We start from the raw sequence: 15,633 nt of genomic DNA on the forward strand, positions 1-15,633 counted from the left end.
CCATATACAATTTCAGTATAACATGTCTTGGAGTAATAGACTGTGCCATCCCCGTGGCCTCTGCAATGGATCAGTCCACTCAGACAGGTGCGAATCAGACCGGTGTCTTGTGCACCATGAACAAAAATAGCAATTGCGACTGCTTGACTAAAGAAGTCTTGGTTGACCAACAGCCTATCGACCAAACAGTCGACTAAATTGGGTCAGCCCTACTGTTGATTTAAAGTGGATTACGTGGACTGAGATGTGAGATAATCCGAGAGGACAGCAAAGGTATCTGGAGTGCAGCATGTTCAGACTCTCATAACCAGCCTCCATGACCCAGAACTGTAGGCCTGCCTGTGTACAGGGTTTGAACACTACCTGAGGTCACTGGGTCAGTACAGTCACTGTGTCTGCACCTGGTATTACAGAGTTACAGTGCCTTTGGAAAGTATTCAGACCCCTTGACTTTTTATACATTTTGTTACGTTACAGCCTTATTCTAAAAGGAATTTAAAAAAAAATCCTCAACAATCTACACACAATACCCCATAATGACAAAGCGTAAACAGGTTTGTAGAAATACCTTATTTATCATAAGTATTCAGACCCTTTGCTATGAGACTCGAAATTGAGCTCAGGTGCATCCTGTTTCCATTGATCATCCTTGAGATGTTTCTACAACTTGATTGGAGTCCACCTGTGGTCAATTCAATTGATTGGACATAATTTGGAAAGGCCTACACCTGTATATAAGGTCCCACAGTTGGGAGTGCATGTCAGAGCAAAAACCCATCCATGAGGTCGAAGGAATTGTGTCGAGGCTCAGATCTGGGGAAGGTTACCAAAACATTTCTGCAGCATTGAAGGTCCCCAGGAACACAGTGGCCTCCATCATTCTTAAATGGAAGAAGTTTGGAACCCCCAAGACCCTTCCTAGAGCTGGCCGCCCGGCCAAACCGAGCAATCGGGGGAGAAGGGCCTTGGTCAGGGAGGTCACCAAGAATCCGATGGTCACTCTGACAGAGCTTTAGAATTCCTCTGTGGAGATGGGAGAAGGACAACCATCTCTGCAGCAGTCCACCATTCAGGCCTTTATGGTAGAGTGGCCAGAAGGAAGCCACTCCTCATTAAAGGCACATGACAGCCCGCTTGGAGTTTGCCAAAAGGCACCTAAAAGACTCTCAGATCATGAGAAACAAGATTCTCTGGTCTGATGAAACCAACATTGAACTCTTTGGCCTGAATGCCAAGCGTCACGTCTGGAGGAATCCTGGCACCATCCCTACGGTGAAGCATGGTGGTGGCAGCATCATGCTATGGGGATGTTTTTCAGCTTCAGGGACTGGGAGACTAGTCAGGATCGAGGCAAAGATGAACGGAGGAAAGTACAAAGAGATCATTGATGAAAACCTGCTCCAGAGCGCTCAGGACCTCAGGCTGGGGCGAAGGTTCACCTTCCAACAGGACAACGACCCTAAGCACACAGCCAAGACAACGCCGGAGTGGCTTCTGGACAAGTCTCTGAATGTCCTTGAGTAGCCCAGCCAGAGCCTGGACTTGAACCCGATTGAACATCTCTGGAGAGACCTGAAAATAGTTGTGCAGCAACGCTCCCCATCCAACCTGACCAAGCTTGAGAGGATCTGCAGAGAAGGATGGGAGAAACTCCCCAAATACAGGTGTGCCAAGCTTGTAGCGTCATACCCAACAAGACTCGAGGCTGTAATCGCTGCCAAAGGTGCTTCAACAAAGTACTGAGTAAAGGGTCTGAATACTTATGTAAATGGGATATTTGTATTTTTTATTTGTATAATACAGTTTAGAATAAGGCTGTAACCTAACTAACTGTGGAAAAAGTCAAGGGGTCTGAATACTTTCCGAAGGCACTGTTATATTACAGAACATTAGCTACAAACGTTTCCAATCCAACCATGAATGGTCCAGATCAGGCAACAACAGTCTGACCATGAGCTTGGTGTATAGGCCTACACCTGCTGCTTCACACACACACACACACACACACACACACACACACACAAAGCCTCACCCCCTGTCACTCAAGCAGAGCAGTTCCTCCTCCCCGCTATTAGATTCTCTAAGTTTGCTTGCTGTTCTGTCAGGTCAAATGCACTCATCTGATTGTTCCAAACAAGAACGATGCTGCTTTACATTTAGCTTCTTAATATAAATTGTTCTATTTTTATGATTCCAACCGTTCACCCAATTGTTTTGAGATATATCGCAAGTCAAATCGCAATATAAGGTTAAAAAAAATCACGTCACATTTTTTGGCCCATATTGTGCAGCCCTAGTGTGAGATATGAGGGTATTGTGGTTAATAACTCAGTGTTGTCCTCTCTGCAGCGTGCTATGGCATCGTGCAGGTGCCCACTGGACCCTGGTTCTGCAGGAAATGTGAATCTCAGGAGAGAGCAGCCAGAGTGGTGAGTCTGACCAATAGAATATCAACAATGCATTCTCAGCACTGTATTTTATGATAGAGCTTCCACTAGTATTTAGCTGGTACTTTCTAGGAAATTATGTGGTATAAATAGGTACTCTCTGGTACTTACTTCAAATAATTCAACACAATTGGCAACTACATGGTAGAGCTGGGACAATAAACCAAAAATTGTCACCGATCACTTATCGCAGGCGTTTTGCATATGTTGTTCATTACGATAAGTAGCCTATACTAGAGAAATGTGAGGTTTGAAATGAAATAACTTTGCTAATGTGGGTGATTGTTAGTGGGACAATTGATGGCTACAACTATTAGTAGTAGTTTAAAGGATAAAAAAAAAGAATTTTTTGCACATTAATGTTATAAACTTAAACCTATGCTATTTAGCATTATCACATTAATTTATGGTGATATGGAGTTTTGTCCATATCACCCAGCTTTACTACCTGGTAGTAAAGAGTACCATGTGGTGCTTGTATTAAAGAATCCAAAACAAACAAGTAGTACATTGGTTAATATTACAGTGACAGAGCCGGTCATGTCCGTGGAAGCAACAGACATGCCTAAGAAACACCCCAGAGTATTTCTCATAGGGGGAAAAACGGCATGTTTGTCTGTCCTTTCCTCATCATGGTTGTAGAAATGGTTAAACAGTGCTGTCATAGTCTCCTTTGATATTGTGTGGACGGAAACTGGCGGGAAAAGGAAGAGGAAAAACTCTCTCACACAGACACAGACACATGGGAAAGGGAAGCAGTCTTGGGCAGTAGATAGTGTGTTTGTACTGTAGGAGAAGCTGAGGCTTGATTTCAACTAGGCCCTCACTTCCGCATAGTAGTATGACAGAACCGAATGTGAAAGCTATGGGGTGGAACCCCCTTACACCTATTTGTTGGATCAGTTATTACCCAAAAGTGTGTGTGTGAGAGAGAGAAAGAAAGTAGGTAGGGTACATGCTTGCGTGTGTATCAATAGTATACAGTGGGGAGAACAAGTATTTGATACACTGCCGATTTTGCAGGTTTTCCTACTTAAAAAGCATGTAGAGGTCTGTAATTTTTGTCATAGGTACACTTCAACTGTGAGAGATGGAATTAAGTAATTAATTTGCATTTTATTGCATGACATAAGTATTTGATACATCAGAAAAGCAGAACTTAATATTTGGTACAGAAACCTTTGTTTGCAATTACAGAGATCATACGTTTCCTGTAGGACTTGACCAGGTTTGCACACACTGCAGCAGGGATTTTGGCCCACTCCTCCATACAGACCTTCTCCAGATCCTTCAGGTTTCGGGGCTGTCGCTGGGCAATACGGACTTTCAGCTCCCTCCAAAGATTTTCTATTGGGTTCAGGTCTGGAGACTGGCTAGGCCACTCCAGGATCTTGAGATGCTTCTTACGGAGCCACTCCTTAGTTGCCCTGGCTGTGTGTTTCGGGTCGTTGTCATGCTGGAAGACCCAGCCACGACCCATCTTCAATGCTCTTACTGAGGGAAGGAGGTTGTTGGCCAAGATCTCACGATACATGGCCCCATCCATCCTCCCCTCAATACGGTGCAGTCGTCCTGTCCCCCTTGCAGAAAAGCATCCCCAAAGAATGATGTTTCCACCTCCATGCTTCACGGTTGGGATGGTGTTCTTGGGGTTGTACTCATCCTTCTTTTTCCTCCAAACACGGCGAGTGGAGTTTAGACCAAAAAGCTCTATTTTTGTCTCATCAGACCACATGACCTTCTCCCATTCCTCCTCTGGATCATCCAGATGGTCATTGGCAAACTTCAGACGGGCCTGGACATGCACTGGCTTGAGCAGGGGGACCTTGTGTGCGCTGCAGGATTTTAATCCATGACGGCGTAGTGTGTTACTAATGGTTTTCTTTGAGACTGTGGTCCCAGCTCTCTTCAGGTCATTGACCAGGTCCTGCCATGTAGTTCTGGGCTGATCCCTCACCTTCCTCATGATCATTGATGCCCCATGAGGTGAGATCTTGCATGGAGCCCCAGACCGAGGGTGATTGACCGTCATCTTGAACTTCTTCAATTTTCTAATAATAGCGCCAACAGTTGTTGCCTTCTCACCAAGCTGCTTGCCTATTGTCCTGTAGCCCATCCCAGCCTTGTGCAGGTCTACAATTTTATCCCTGATGTCCTTACACAGCTCTCTGGTCTTGGCCATTGTGGAGAGGTTGGAGTCTGTTTGATTGAGTGTGTGGACAGGTGTCTTTTATACAGGTAAAGAGTTCAAACAGGTGCAGTTAATACAGGTAATGAGTGGAGAACAGGAGGGCTTCTTAAAGAAAAACTAACAGGTCTGTGAGAGCCGGAATTCTTACTGGTTGGTAGGTGATCAAATACTTATGTCATGCAATAAAATGCAAATGAATTACTTAAAAATCATACAATGTGATTTTCTGGATTTTTGAAAATTACAGACCTCTACATGCTTTGTAAGTAGGAAAACCTGCAAAATCGGCAGTGTATCAAATGCTTGTTCTCCCCACTGTATATCTCCATGGTAAAGAGTTTTGCTAATTGCCCGTGTCTCCCTCCCTCCTGTTTCTCTCTCTGCAGAGGTGTGAGCTGTGCCCCCACAAAGACGGCGCCCTCAAGAGGACCGATAACGGAGGTAAGAATCATCTATCTATCTGGGATATAGGTATATTGTGAGTAGGGATGTGACAAATTGGAAAATGTTCTTAAGGTTTAAACTGCCATTTTTATCGGTTTTCCTTTCGAAAAAGTAATACAATTCCATGTGAATTCGCAATGGTCTGGGTCTCACTGTGTGTCCCTTGAAGGATTTTTAAATATAATTTTGCATTGTAATTTCAGTGATATTGGAACGATAGTCCTTCACAGTATTACTTACCCGCCAGTGTTGTGATTGGCTGTGATATTCGCCTATTGATTTCTGCTGCTGGGCCGGCATCTGACTTTGTGGCTGTGTTATCTAGTGGGAATCGGGTCAAGCGGCCAATGTAGAAATTGCTCTGTCATTTCCTGGTTGCTACACTGTTCGCTCAATTTCAGTTTATGTGAGAAAACAAGCACATAATATTGTAGGCAATCATTGTACCATCAAAATTGCTGAAAACATTTTCAATAACAACATATATTATTTTTACGGCTTTTTGAAGCTGGTGGACCAAAACCGAAAGTAAAAGGCTCAAGTGCGAGTCTCCGCCATGTGCGAGTTTCTGCCATCAGCACAGTTGAAATTGCGATGGAAACCTTTTAACTTGTATTTTGTATTCGGTACGTGGGAATTGAACCGCAAAAGGTATTTTTATGTGCACCTCGTCATCACGCACAGCCGTTTATCCGCAAACAAGTCAATTTTCTCTGGTGGGAAAATGAGCATATTGTTTTTATGCAGGTTTTAGAATATTTGCATGAAAATCTGTTGGCAATAGGATGGAAACCTAGCTAGTGATGTTCTTTTTTCCCACAGTTGGGTTTAGTGCATGGTCTTGTCCACTCTGTTCGAATGAGTCCTGCGTGGCTTGTGGGCCTTGTAGAGGGGAACAGACATACATGTTCCTGAGAGTCTTATCTTTCATTGATGGGGTCATAATATTTTGTAGCTTAAACCGTTCAAAAGATAGAGCCACATTTGTAGGAAGAAAACAGAAACTGGTCTGTTTATTACAACCACATCTAGTGGCTACAGGAGGTTCCTGACGTAACCCCGGTTCTGTGAGCCAAGCCCAATTTTATTTTTTCGTCCAGAGTTTATCTCGCAACCCCATTTTCAAATCAGGCAACCCCACATGGGGTCGCAACCCCTAGTTTGTGAAACGCTGATATGGAGCCTCCTTGATTTGAGTACTCCCATCAACTATTGACACACACAGGCTGTTGGCCTCTAACAAGGTTCTGTGGTTAGCACATGCTTGTTTTGTCTCATTAATGGGATGTGTGCTCCTGTTGTGTGTGTTTATTAGGGGGCGAGCCAGGCTTGGGTTAACAGGGCTGTGAGGCAGCTCCTCTCTGGGTTCACCAGGAGGTCACAGCGAAGACTGTAAACATAGATGGAATGTACACTATATATACAAAAGTATGTGGACACCCCTTCAAATTAGTGAATTCAGCTATTTCAGCCACACCCGTTGCTGACAGGTATATCAAATCGAGCACACAGCCATGCAATCTCCATAGTCAAACATTGGCAGGAGAATGGCCTTACTGAAGAGCTCAGTGACTTTCAACATGGCACCGTCATAGGATGCCACCTTTCCAACAAGTCAGTTCATCAAATTTCTGCCCAGCTAGAGCTGCCCTTGTCAACTGTACGTGCTGTTATTGTGAAGTGGAAATGTCTAGGAGAAACAATGGCTCAGCTGCGAAGTGGTAGGCCACACAAGCTCACAGAACGGGACCACTGAGTGCTGAAGCGCACAGTACGTAAAAATCGTCTGTCCTCGGTTGCAACACTCACTACCAAGTTCCAAACTGCCTCTGGAAGCAACGTCAGCACAAAAACTGCTTGTCGGGAGCTTCATGAAATGGGTTTCCATGGCCGAGCAGCTGTAGACAAGCCTAAGATCATGCGCAATGCCAAGCGTCGGCTGGAGTGGTGTAAAGCGCGCCGCCGTTGGACTCTGGAGCAGTGGAAACGCGTTTTCTGGAGAGATGAATCACGCTTCACCATCTGGCAGTCCGACGGATGAATCTTGTTTAGCGGATGCCAGGAGAACGCTACCTGCTCCAATGCATAGTGCCAACTGTAAAGGTTGGTGAAGGAGGAATAATGGTTTGGGGCTGTTTTTCATGGTTCGGGCTAGGCCCCTTAGTTCCAGTGAAGGGAAATCTTAACGCTATAGCATACAATGACATTCTAGACAATTTAGTGCTTCCAACTTTGTGGCAACAGTTTGGGGAAGGTCCTTTCCTGTTTCAGCATGACAATGCCCCCATGCACAAAGCGAGGTCCATACAGAAATGGTTGGTCGAGATCAGTGTGGAAGAACTTGACTGGCCTGCACAGAGCCCTGACCTCAACCCCATCGAACACCTTTAGGATGAATTGGAACGCCGACTGCGAGACAGGCCTAATCGCCCAACATCAGTGCCCGACCTCACTAATGCTGTTGTGGCTGAATGGAAGCAAGTCCCCACAGCAATGTTCCAACATGTAGTGGAAAGCCTTCCAAGAAGTGTGGATGCTGTTATAGCAGCAAAGGGTGACCAACTCCATATGAATGCCCATGATTTTGGAATGAGATGTTTGACAAGCAGGTGTCCACATTATTCCATGATAAACAATTGCACACATTTAGCTCTATCATCTTTACAGCAAGTAACTGCTTTTCATGATCAGTAAACATGTATAATCATGTAATTTCAGATACGTGAAGGTACCTATCCATTTTGCATGTAGCTAGCTAGGCAAACAACATAATTTGCTTGCTTCATCAGAGATGAGACTTTTAGAAAGAGCTTGACATCGGCAAGTCCTCGTCCTGTTAAAGTTGTCAGTCGTACTACTGTCATCGCCACTATAGATCAAATCAAAATCAAATTTTATTTGTCACATGCGCCGAATTCAACAGGTGTAGACCTTACCGTGAAATGCTTACTTACAAGCCCTTAACCAACAATGCAGTTTTAAGAAAATAGTGTTAAGAAAATATTTACTAAATAAACGAAAGTAAAAAATATATAAGTAACACAAAATAACAATAATGAGGCTATATACAGGGGGTACCGGTACCGAGTCAATGTGCGGATGGCAAGCAAATCAAACAATAGTTTGTCCCATGAAAGTTAGCTTGTTAACTAGCCACATTGACGGGATCTGTTATTAGCTAGCTAGCCAATTTGACATGGTCCATCAATCATTGTTGCCTATATCATGTCTGTCAGCAGGAATTATAATTAAACACTCGTAAAAACAATGTTGAAAAGGGGATAATGTTAGCTAACTTCGCTAGGTAGGCCTGTATTGGTTGGAGAAAAAAGTACATTAGGTCTACTTACCACTATGTTTAGCCAACTGTACAAAGTTTCTACCTGTAGCTTGCAAACTAACAAGTAGCTTGTGTGCGTCAATGCTCGTGTCCATGGAGACTGTATGGTTTTATGGCCCTGTTTTATAGTCCTCTGCCAGATTCTTGGAGGGACTTCAAAACAACAACATCCCCTTTCACACCCTCTTCCTCCTCCCCCTCTCATCCCCCCCTGTCCCCCCCACCCCCCGGCTAGGTCAAAGGCAGGTCAGAGGTTCAACTGTAAGTTGAAGCTTATTGTTGTTCCTGGAATAAAGGGAAAACGGAGAAAACAGAGGGGGGGATATAGGATTCACCACAATCTGACCTCTCATTCAACTGGCCCACTGCCCTTTCCTGCTCTAGTTAGTCAGCTACCTTTCCCATTCCCAGGAACACAATGATTGAAATGGAAAGGGATTTTGTTTGTTTCTTCCCTCTGTGTGCAGGTTGGGCCCAAGTGGTGTGTGTTTGAATAGGTAATAGTATGTGTGCTGATGTTTGTTCTCTGTGTGTGTATAGGTTGGGCCCATGTGGTGTGTGCCCTCTATATCCCAGAAGTGGAGTTTGCTAACGTCTCCACCATGGAACCCATCGTACTGCAGTCTGTACCCCACGATCGCTACAACAAGGTACACACACTTCACTCTGTCTGTTTGTATCCCTACATTTCTGTGTGTGACTGTTTTTTCCTCTGTGTGTGTAGAAGTGTTATATCTGTGAGGACCAGGGCAGAGAGAGTAAAGCTGCCACCGGAGCCTGCATGACCTGTAACAAACATGGCTGCCGACAAGCCTTCCATGTCACATGGTGAGCTTCATTCAAAAACCTACAATTTGTATGTAATATACACTGACTGTACATTAGGAACACCTTCCTAATATTGAGTTGCCCCCCTTTTCCCTCAGAACAGCCTGAATTCGTCAGGGCATGGACTCCTCTGGATAAGAGCGTCTGCTAAATGACTAAAATGTAAATGTGTCGAAAGCGCTCCACAGGGATGCTGGCCCATGTTGACTCCAATGCTTCCCACAGTTGTCAAGTTGGCTGGATGTCCTTTGGGTGGTGGACCGTTCTTGATACACACGGGGAACTGTTGAGCGTGAAAAACCCAACAGCGTTGCAGTTCTTGACACACTCGAACCGGTGCGCCTGGCACCTACTACCATACCCCGTTCTAAGGCACTTAAATCTTTTGTCTTGCCCATTCACCTTCTGAATGGCACACATACACAATCCATGTCTGAATTGTCTCCAGGCTTATAAATCCTTCTTTAAACTGTCTCCTCCACTTCATCTACACTGATTGAAGTGGATTTAACAAGGGACATCAATAAGGGACCATAGCTTTCACCTGGATTCACCTGGTTAGTCTATGTGATGGAAAGAGCAGGTGTTCCTAATTCTTTTTTATTTAACCTTTATTTATCCAGGTTAGTCTCATTGAGATCAAATATTTTTTTCAAGAGAGACCTGGTCCAACCAAGACAGCAGCAGGGGGAACAATGTTTGAGACAAATATCAGACATACTGTAACAACTTACAGACATACACACCATCAAATAAAACGTTTTGATGTAGACACACATGCATTTCAATTGCAGAAACATACAGGTGTCATAGGTTTAAATAAATAAATAATATGGACCACAGCATCAAGTCCTAATGACAATCCCATTCCTCCTAATGTTTTATACACTCAGTGTATATCATCTTGTCTCTTATGTCTTCTCCTTTCACTTTTTGTCACATCTCTCTATCCCCTTCTCTCTCTTGACACGTATTCTCTGTCCTCTCCTCAGTGCCCAGTTTGCTGGGTTGTTGTGTGAGGAGCAGGGGTCGGACGCAGACAACGTCAAGTACTGTGGCTACTGCAAGTACCACTACAGCAAACTGGTAAGATATATCTCTCTATCTCTCTCTGTGTGTATTCTGTCTCACTTTCCTAACGTTCTTACTGTGCTGGGGGAAGAAGAGTGGTCTTACCTAAAAAACCTGGAATCTAGTTTGCTTCCTAACCCTCTGTCTGTCAGAACAAAAACTGTAAGCTTTTTGAAGGCCCGCATTTCCCCTACACACACTGGCACTCCATGCCATGGACACACACACACTGGGGAATACCTTTCATTTCTTGAATGACTTGACATTCTTCTCTGCCAATTACACCTACTGAAAGGGGAGCCATCCGTTCATCTCTACCTCCTCTAGCCCCTCTCTCTCTCCCTCCCTCCCTTCTCTCTTTCTCTCCCTACCTTTTGCTCTCTCTATCCCTCCCTCCCTTCTCTCTCTCCCTCCAACCATCAACCCATTCCCTCTCTCCTCTTTCGCCCCTCCTCTCTTTCCCCCTCTCCAGCACCTCTCTCCCCCAGCCCCATCCCTCTCCCCCCTCCAGCCCCACTTCCTCCCTCTCCCATCAACCCCCATCTAATCAGCAGTGCCTCCCAGGCCCTTTGTCCCCTCCACCCCCCAGCTCCCTGTGTGCTATGCCCATGCCGGGTTAGAATTTGGGGGCTGGTAGAAGGTAGGGGGCTGTGGGTGAGGGGTACTGGGGTTAGGGTTACAAGTGGCCAAAGAGATGCTTTCCAATTAACATAAGTATACACCATTCCACACAGACACAGTATAAATGCTTCCACTCACATACACATGCTCTCTCCCTCTCATTCCTTCTTTCACTCCCTCAGAGCTCTTTGGAGCGAGAGCCCCTGCTGTGTTGCAGATTTTGTGCTCCACCCCTAACATCCGTCAAGGTGGAAAATACACACGCACACACACATTTCCCCCCCGGTTATTAAACAACTAATTGACCGACTTCGGTTCAATTACTTGAATTCCAAGAACTATGTGGGACGCTGGGCTACAGGGAGTTGTAGTTTTCATTAGGCAAATATTCTACCTAGTTCAGCTGAGAAATGTGGTAATTAACTACAATGACCATAATCCATTGCGCATGTTCTTTCCGGCTCGAACAGAGACGGATAGCCTACACACAGAGCGCATGGGAGAGGAATAAACACAACGACGAGGGATAGAGACAGTTCGTGAGGTACAGTGGGGGGGGAAATGTATTTAGTCAGCCAGCTATTGTGCAAGATGAGAGAGGCCTGTAACTTTCATCATAGGTACACATCAACTATGACAGACAAATTGAGAATTTTTTTCTCCAGAAAATCACATTGTAGGATTGTTAATGAATTTATTTGCAAATTATGGTGGAAAATAAGTATTTGGTCACCTGAAAACAAGCAAAATTTCTGGCTCTCACAGACCTGTAACTTCTTCTTTAAGAGGCTCCTCTGTCCTCCACCCGTTACCTGTATTAATGGCACCTGTTTGAACTTGTTATCAGTATAAAAGACACCTGTCCACAACCTCAAACAGTCACACTCCAAACTCCACTATGGCCAAGACCAAAGAGCTGTCAAAGGACACCAGAAACAAAATTGTAGACCTGCACCAGGCTGGGAAGACTGAATCTGCAATAGGTAAGCAGCTTGGTTTGAAGAAATCAACTGTGGGAGCAATTATTAGGAAATGGAAGACATACAAGACCACTGATAATCTCCCTCGATCTGGGGCTCCACGCAAGATCTCACCCCGTGGGGTCAAAATGATCACAAGAACGGTGAGCAAAAATCCCAGAACCACACGGGGGGACCTAGTGAATGACCTGCAGAGAGCTGGGACCAAAGTAACAAAGCCTACCATCAGTAACACACTACGCCGCCAGGGACTCAAATCCTGCAGTGCCAGACGTGTCCCCCTGCTTAAGCCAGTACATGTCCAGGCCTGTCTGAAGTTTGCTAGAGTGCATTTGGATGATCCAGAAGAGGATTGGGAGAATGTCATATGGTCAGATGAAACCAAAATAGAACTTTTTGGTAAAAACTCAACTCGTCGTGTTTGGAGGACAAAGAATGCTGAGTTGCATCCAAAGAACACCATACCTACTGTGAAGCATGGGGGTGGAAACATCATGCTTTGGGGCTGTTTTTCTGCAAAGGGACCAGGACGACTGATCCGTGTAAAGGAAAGAATGAATGGGGCCATGTATCGTGAGATTTTGAGTGAAAACCTCCTTCCATCAGCAAGGGCATTGAAGATGAAACGTGGCTGGGTCTTTCAGCATGACAATGATCCCAAACACACCGCCCGGGCAACGAAGGAGTGGCTTCGTAAGAAGCATTTCAAGTTCCTGGAGTGGCCTAGCCAGTCTCCAGATCTCAACCCCATAGAAAATCTTTGGAGGGAGTTGAAAGTCTGTGTTGCCCAGCGACAGCCCCAAAACATCACTGCTCTAGAGGAGATCTGCATGGAGGAATGGGCCAAAATACCAGCAACAGTGTGTGAAAACCTTGTGAAGACTTACAGAACACGTTTGACCTGTGTCATTGCCAACAAAGGGTATACAACAAAGTATTGAGAAACTTTTGTTATTGACCAAATACTTATTTTCCACCATAATTTGCAAAAAAATTCATTAAAAATCCTACAATGTGATTTTCTGGGAAAAAATTCTCATTTTGTCTGTCATAGTTGACGTGTACCTATGATGAAAATTACAGGCCTCTCTCCTCTTTTTAAGTGGGAGAACTTGCACAATTGGTGGCTGACTAAATACTTTTTTCCCCCACTGTAGCTCTGCTCGATTGAAAGTTGTAGTAGTTGGTAATAAGCAGTCTTAAAATTATGCCTTATTTACTTTAAAGAACTAGTCAAATGATTTCATCAGACAGCTCTGCAGCATACTTAGGCAGCTACTATTTATAGCCAGCTAGCTACTAGCTTAGCTAAATTGGTCCAAGACCGTACCTTATGGGGAGCACAGAGATAACGTTAAATTGTTGATTGTCTGGCTGGTACTGCCTGTGCAGAGATGAGATTAAGAATTTAAGGAATGAAAAATAATAGTAATCAAATAACTAATTTATATACAGAATTGAAATATTTTATTATTTCATAGTAATTTCCTAATTCTCTATTAATGTCTACCCAATGTGGACCAGACCGAGACAATTGAATGTTTTGGCAATTGAATGTTCACAATTTTTTGCTTTGGAAACCCATTAAAAAGCTCAAATCATTTTGTCATTATTTCATAATGCATTTAATAAAAAATTTAAAATAAAGTAATAGCTAAATCGAAAACGTGATTATTTGTTACTAACTGAACCGAAACTGAACCGACCTCAAAAAGCACTAATCGCTCAGCACTAACACACACACACACACACACACACACACACACACACACACACACACACACACACACACACACACACACACACACACACACACACACACACACACACACACACACACACACACACACACAATGTTAACAAATGCTTGTTAAGAAATGCTATTGAACCTGTGTAATGGCTTTGTATGGCCTGATGTAATTAGGCTGGTACAGCATAGAGGAGATGAGAAACGCACGAGGAATCAAGGACAGACAAACCAATGTTATTAGAATGGATTTCATAAGACGCCACATGGGTTGATGAGTGACATTTACTGGATTTGTCTTCTTGTTGGGACTAGTGACATTGTGATGTTTTGAAATTAATACTCCTCTTTATGCGGTCAATGGGGCCATAAATAATTATGGTGTTTTCTTACAGTAAACAAGAATGGGTCTAGCTCAATGTTTGTTTCCTTGAATAGATTGGTGGTAAATCTAATCAACTTGAAATAGTCTGCTGCTGGTATATTGCGCCTGAGAGAGGTAGAACAGGGGAAGGGTCCCTTCAGTGTGCGTGTGTGCATAATATAGAAGGAGATGCATTTGCCTGTGCTCCAAATCACCATTTCATGATAATGCCTCTTTTTTTTTTTTTTTTTTTGTACAACCATGTCTCTTTGTTGATATTTTGTTTTACTATATTAATAAACCTATATTTAGCTTTCCTTTATTTATTAATTTGGTCTTTATTTAACTTAGGTCTTCTGTCCGTCTACTTTCTAGTTATTTTTTATTATTTAGCTTTCATGTATTTATTTAGTCATTATTTAGCTTGGGTCTACTCTAGTAACGTGAAGTTCCTCTCTACCTTTTAGCGAAGGAGCAGGGCCCGAGGTAGTAGGGCTCAGAGCCTTAGTGACTCTTCCTCTCAGTGTTCGGATAAACCCCCTGACCACCAAGACAACAAGGTAAGGTAGCCCCAACATCTAGTAACTCTATTTCTACGTGACTGTGATGGACACAGCAACCATACGCCCTCTCTGAACATACACACACTCACCTACTGTAGACAGAGGGAACAACACACAGCACAGAGATACAGCTAAGGATATAAATGCCCTAGCTAAGTTAGTTGGCTTGAGTGAGTTTATGTCCTAGGTCGGGTTTCAAAATTTTTTTGGGGTTCACAGCGAAGATAAAATGCATTCTCAAAAACCATAGGACAAAATGACACCAGTATGTAGATACATGTCTTAACTTAGTTGGAGAAAAGCTAAGTGATTGGTCAAAAGATGGATGCGTTATTGTCAAATAAAAAATATGATTTCACGTGTCCATTTAAACCACTGTAAATCCACTCCACAGTGGCCTATCAACTTGAAACTTGTCATCGCTATCATGGACGTCCCTAAAATGAACCACACTGAATTTGGTGCTGATATCTAAAAAAAACAAGAAACTATTAACAACTCATTCTTTGCATATGTAACGATAATGCTCAAAATAATCTGCAATCATCTTCTCCTCATGAATCATACGTCAGATTCACTCCAGATTTTGTATTTAGACTCATTTCATTAGTCTTTAATGGCTTACATATTTTTTTTTATGCTGCATTCAAATATGGCCGCACTGTACCTAATCGATGCACGTTAGGACATATGCTAGCTAAAAATACTTTAAAGATCTTCTCATGAACCATAAATCAGATTGACTCCAAATTTGGTATATAGACTCAATTAATTAGCCTCTAATTAATTTGAGAATGAATAGTTGCTGCATTCAAACTCGGCCATGCTACACCACTAGATGGCACCATATCACACCAGGGCACTAATAACTGAACATATGCACATGGGGTCATGAAATTTGGTATGTAAACCTTTATGTTATATGTCCTTAGAAGCTGTGTGAATATAAAGTCACTACAACCTTTAGAAGGCTGCACCAGACCATTTGGTGGCACTATAGATGTCATTGGCACCATAGGATACGAGAGCAATAACTA

General features: G+C 43.5%; 1 protein-coding gene across 2 annotated transcripts in view; it reads left to right on the top strand.

Annotated features, from left to right (window-relative positions):
• LOC311118947 (protein AF-10-like) overlaps positions 1–15,633 on the top strand; it is a 58,878-nt gene that overhangs the window by 3,936 nt on the left and 39,309 nt on the right. Inside the window, exons 2-7 of one of the 2 annotated variants that reach the window (XM_084193696.1) lie at positions 2,350–2,429; positions 5,025–5,079; positions 8,963–9,072; positions 9,147–9,250; positions 10,243–10,336; positions 14,501–14,593. In XM_084193696.1, the coding sequence (XP_084049822.1) occupies positions 2,350–2,429; positions 5,025–5,079; positions 8,963–9,072; positions 9,147–9,250; positions 10,243–10,336; positions 14,501–14,593 (536 nt within the window). The remainder of the gene's footprint in view (positions 1–2,349; positions 2,430–5,024; positions 5,080–8,962; positions 9,073–9,146; positions 9,251–10,242; positions 10,337–14,500; positions 14,594–15,633) is intronic. The other variant, XM_084193697.1, reaches the window with a different exon arrangement.

Source organism: Coregonus lavaretus, assembly GCF_964263955.1.
Source record: "Coregonus lavaretus genome assembly, contig: HAP1_SCAFFOLD_1382, whole genome shotgun sequence".
NCBI classification, from domain to species: Eukaryota; Metazoa; Chordata; class Actinopteri; order Salmoniformes; family Salmonidae; genus Coregonus; species Coregonus lavaretus.